This window comes from Octopus bimaculoides, chromosome 6, assembly GCF_001194135.2.
Source record: "Octopus bimaculoides isolate UCB-OBI-ISO-001 chromosome 6, ASM119413v2, whole genome shotgun sequence".
Lineage (NCBI taxonomy): Eukaryota > Metazoa > Mollusca > Cephalopoda > Octopoda > Octopodidae > Octopus > Octopus bimaculoides.
In genome coordinates this window covers 116013884-116018883 of record NC_068986.1, presented here as the reverse complement: position 1 = coordinate 116018883, position 5000 = coordinate 116013884, and the positions used below count along the sequence as shown (strand labels likewise).

Here is a 5000-nt window from a genome sequence, read left to right as displayed (position 1 = left end):
ATACAAAAACTATCATCACCACCATCATCATCATCATTACCAAAATCATCATCATCACCAACATTAACACTGTTATCATCATCATCATCATTATTATCATCAAAGTGAAACAACAGATGGGAGTTTTCTCTGCTGTTCAAACAATATAGTTATGACACCCCCCCCCCTACTACCACCACCACAGAAGACTGGTGAATAGAGAACCATCAATCATTAGTCAATAACATAATATTTATAACAGAATTGTTAATATTAAAATAATTATCATCATCATCATCATCACTGATAAAATTATTGTTGTTGCTATCAATTATAAAAATTCTTTCTCCAGCTCAGATATATTAGGGACACGGTTTCTAGAGTACATCATTTGTGATTCCATTAGGGGCTGAGTACTGTCTTGGCTTTGACCCTCCACATCAATATCAAGGAGGTTATGTGGAGAGGTGTTGCCAGGCGAGAGTCTGGACCGAGTCGATCCATAAGGAGTAGATTCATATGGTGAATCACGCTTTTGTGTGTAAGGTGCATGCGATTGATTAGAGTACCATCCCGATGGGGTCGGTTGACGACCGAGGTCCAGAGTTGAGGGTGGTTCAACAGGCCTTGAACTGTATCCCCACTTTGGAGGTAGGGGTTGCGTGTCCTGTACCCACCGTTCAGTGAGGTGGTAACTCTCATAATCGTGGGCAGGGTTTGATGCAGTGGAGGTATTTGACGGTGTACGTTTGTGGGTATAAGTAGGTAGTTTGTAATCAGGGTTTTGTTCGTCTTCAAATGTAACAGAGAGACGGTGTGTGCTTGGGGGTTTCGAAGTCCGAGCAGAATCATAATTACTGCCTTCAGAGGATTGCCTCTGGAAGACAGATGGATTGTACTTCTCAGATGCTAAATTTATTAAAACTGATTCACTAGTGGCTTGAGATGCACCTGGATACATCTCAGCATCATTTTGACTTAACTCACCAGAAGACTGTTCACAAAAATGAATAGGTTTGTCGAAGCTTGGAGTTGGACGGTAGCGTGTGGGTAAGCCATGGTAGGTGTTGTGAATATATGAATTATGACCACCAGATGGAGCTTTGTAATCGCCTTCAGTTGCAGTGCCAACCTGGTCCCACATCGTAGAGAAATAAGGATCCTGTCCTTTATAAGTGGAATCCTTCCTACCAGGTGCTACACGGGCCTCATTAGCACTTCTCCATGGTGAACTGTCAGTGGGGGTGTGTGCATTAGGATGAACAGCACCCTTGTTGGAGATACGAATGTCATAGCCAGCACCGAACACTGCTAATAAGGCTGCCATGTTATATAGCTCAACGTCACACTGCTTACGGACTGAGAACCGTTTGAGGGTGCTGCCATCTACAGGTGAAGATGTGCTAGGGGTGCGCATAGTTGAAGGAATGCCGAATCTGTTGTCCAAGTCGAAGGGCCAAATATCTTCATCATCATCTAGAAAAGACAGAAATGGAGAAAATAAGATGGTGGTAATGACAGGGGGGGGGGGGTAGTAATGACGGTGATGGTAGAGGTGATAATGATGGTGATGGTGATGATGATGATGATGATGGTGGTAACAATGGTGGTGGTGGGCAATGAGGATGGCAAAACAACAGAAAACCATTATTTACATTATTTACATTTGATGGATATTTGTCCTCATCTTGTTTGTTGTTAACACAACGTTTCAACTGATATACTCTCCAGCCTTCATCAGGTGTCTTGGGGAAATTTCGAACCTGGGTTCTCATTCCTAAGGTATTTTTCAATGTTATTATCATTATTATTATTCAGGTTATTGCCTGGAATCGAACTCAGAATCTTGGGGTTAGTAGCTTGCACTCTTAACCACTACGCCATATGCCCACAGGCATATGGTGTAGTGGTTAAGAGCGGAGGCTACTAATCCCAAGATTCAGAATTCAATTCCAGGTAGACCTGAATAATAATAATAATAATAATAATAACAACAACAACGAAAAATACCTTAGGAATGAGAACCCAGGTTTGAAATTTCCCCAGAGCACCTGATGAAAGCTGGAGGGTTATATCAGCCGAACGAAACGTTGTGTTAACAACAAACAAGATGAGGACAAATATACATCAAATGTAAATAATGTAAATAATTCCTCCTCGTCTCTCAAATATAGAACTGTAATAGAAAAGCTCATGCCAAAACAATACTGCATGCAACAATAACACATCATCAGTTTCTGAACGGACATTACTTACAAAGTGGGACTGTGTTACAAGTCCTGCTACAACAACCAGTCACCAGTCATGCTGGGACACTGTGCTACAGAGCATGCTGGGACAATATCTCAATCCATGCTGGGAAATACAATTCTAAAATAAACTCAAAACATGCTGAGAAGTAAACAACTTGACCTCTCAATGGCCAATACCACCCCTACCCCCTCTCTCAAGAGGGGCCAGGAAAAGGGGTACTCACTGATGGATATGACAAGTTAAAAACCAATCACTGTACCCAATCCACCGATCCTTTAATTAGAACCATCTCCATCCTCATCTCCCTTTCTCCTTCCTGTGGATTTAACTCACCTATCCACTTACCCTGCCCTGACCCTTTCTATCATTTCTCTTATATTCACCATTTTGTAACTTGAGGGGACACCCTGACACCTTTTTATCTTTTTCCAACTGGGGTAATGCGATGCTGGCAACGATCACGCTTGAATGGTGCTTTTAACGTTCCACTGGCACGAGTGCCAATCAGGCAATATTGTCATCGGCTACGTCAGCGATTTTGATTTGTTTACACCTGCCTCAATAGGTCTTCACAAGCAAAGTTTATTGTCCAATGAATGAGGGGTACTCATAAGTGGGCCGGTTACACCCAGCACTCGATCAACGAGGCTGCATCTCAGATCAGAGTCCATCAATCCATTCACCACTTAGCTATCAGCAACCGGTACCATATTCATGTGGCTCAATCACAGAACACAGTACACCTAGCTGCTAGTAATGTGTATCGGGTCAATGTAGTCTGCGCTCAGACCATAGTCCACCAATCAATTCATTTGGCTATCAGACACACATACTAGAACAATACGATTCCAGAGGAGATTACCTCTGTCAGGTTCAGAAATACACTGGACACCACAACAGACAGTGGCTTATTGAATGTGATGGCACAGTATATTACAAGAGAGAGAGAGAGATTATTCTTTCAAGCAACATTTTTCTTAGTCCCTTTATAATGAAGTAATTAATATAATTAATAAAAATTCCTAATGAAAAATTATTGTACTTCTGTTCTTTTTAACTTTAATATTTCTTCATCACAGAATGGAGACACAGAGAATAAAAACAAAGAGATATCAGAGAAATATTTGAAATTGTAGAATTATGAGAAGAACCCATCAACAGATTAGAAATGGTTAATGTCTTTACGGTAAGGTTATATCAATATGGCATATATAAAACTATATACAGTAAAATATAGGGTATATCATCATCGTCATTATTTCTATCATTATTGCTGTCGTCACCTTAATATGTTGGTCGATGCTGGCAAGTTTGGTTACATCTGCTCTACAGAACCATTTCCATTTTGCAGTCTTCTGTAAGACACAATGCCTTGAGATCTAACTGTACCACTTTATCATCCATCGTGGGCCTCATCTACTCACAGAATACACATTTTCTTCCAGCATTCATCATATATATTTTTGTTTTACTGTACACATCACCATGCTGGCATGGATTAGACAAGTCCTCTCTACAATCTAACACAACCTGTTTTAGTCTTTAGTCATCTTGTCTTTGAAATCCAACATATTGAGATCTAATCTCATCACTTCATCCCCAATCTTTGTCCAGCTTCATCTGCAATGAGTGCAGTGGAATGTCAGCAGGAGGCAGCTTTTGCATACATCTTCCATTGTCCATTTACACTACATAACCAACAAACACCACCAAATATCTTCACACACACACACACACACCTTCTTGCCACAAGGCAACAAACTCAAACAAATAACAGAGTAAATCTTCAAATTATAAAGAATAATAAACTCTACACCATGTATTGAGAACTCATTATTTTTGTATGACCAAAATATGATAATAATACACACAAACATATGTGTACAACTGTTGTTTTATTGGTTGATCGTTTCTATTCCAAAGGAAGGAATCTTCTCACCAAACATCAGTAATATTCCATTTCTTGCATAAATTTTGTATGTGTGTGTTTATATACACACACACGGGTCTATTATCAACAACATAATATATAATACATATACATAATACATAAATGATATCTATATAATCCATAGTGTATGTGTGTGTGTGTGTGTGTGTGTGTGTGTGTGTGTAATATATAATACGATCGATAAAGAGCATAACAGCATAACACGAGAGAAGAACCAGAGAAGCTTGGAATGTCTTCGAAGATGCATCTCGCTGCGTCATCCATAAACCGTATGAAAGTGAGCAAATAACTTACAAAGCTCCATCAAAGCACCCATATTTGAGTGGCCACCCAACTGAGAAAGGGATTTCTCTAGGTTAGGGGTACTCTTCGACCAACGCCCGCCAGCAAAGTCAACAGATGTCCGCTGATGACGGTCCTTCTGGACCGAGCTTGGACCCCAAGTCTTGCCTTTGACACCATCTACTGGAACTGAAACAGAGAGTTATATACAACAAAGCTTAACAATATGTGACACACAGACACACTAGCAGGTGGGGTGGATGGAGCAGAGGGTTAGGGTTAGGGTTAGATGAAACGGCATGCAGTTTTAGTATACTTCAACGAAATTCAGAGCAAATATTTATGATTACATGTAGACATATTTATATACATACATTTATACTGAAATAGGTACAAGCAAATTATATACATATATATATATAAAAATATATACACATACATATATAACATATATATATACATATATACACATACATATATACATATACATATATACATATATATATATATATATATATATATATATATATATATA

General features: G+C 39.2%; 1 protein-coding gene across 1 annotated transcript in view; it reads right to left on the bottom strand.

Moving 5' to 3' along the window:
* The window catches only part of LOC106872052 (mitogen-activated protein kinase kinase kinase 11), a 76167-nt gene that overhangs the window by 744 nt on the left and 70423 nt on the right, over positions 1-5000 (bottom strand). The window contains exons 7-8 of the mRNA XM_052969092.1: positions 4478-4654; positions 1-1455 (exon numbers count right to left, since the gene is read on the bottom strand). The exon at positions 1-1455 is cut by the window's left edge and continues 744 nt beyond it. Coding sequence (XP_052825052.1) covers positions 311-1455; positions 4478-4654 — 1322 coding nt within the window. The 3' untranslated portion in view covers positions 1-310. The remainder of the gene's footprint in view (positions 1456-4477; positions 4655-5000) is intronic.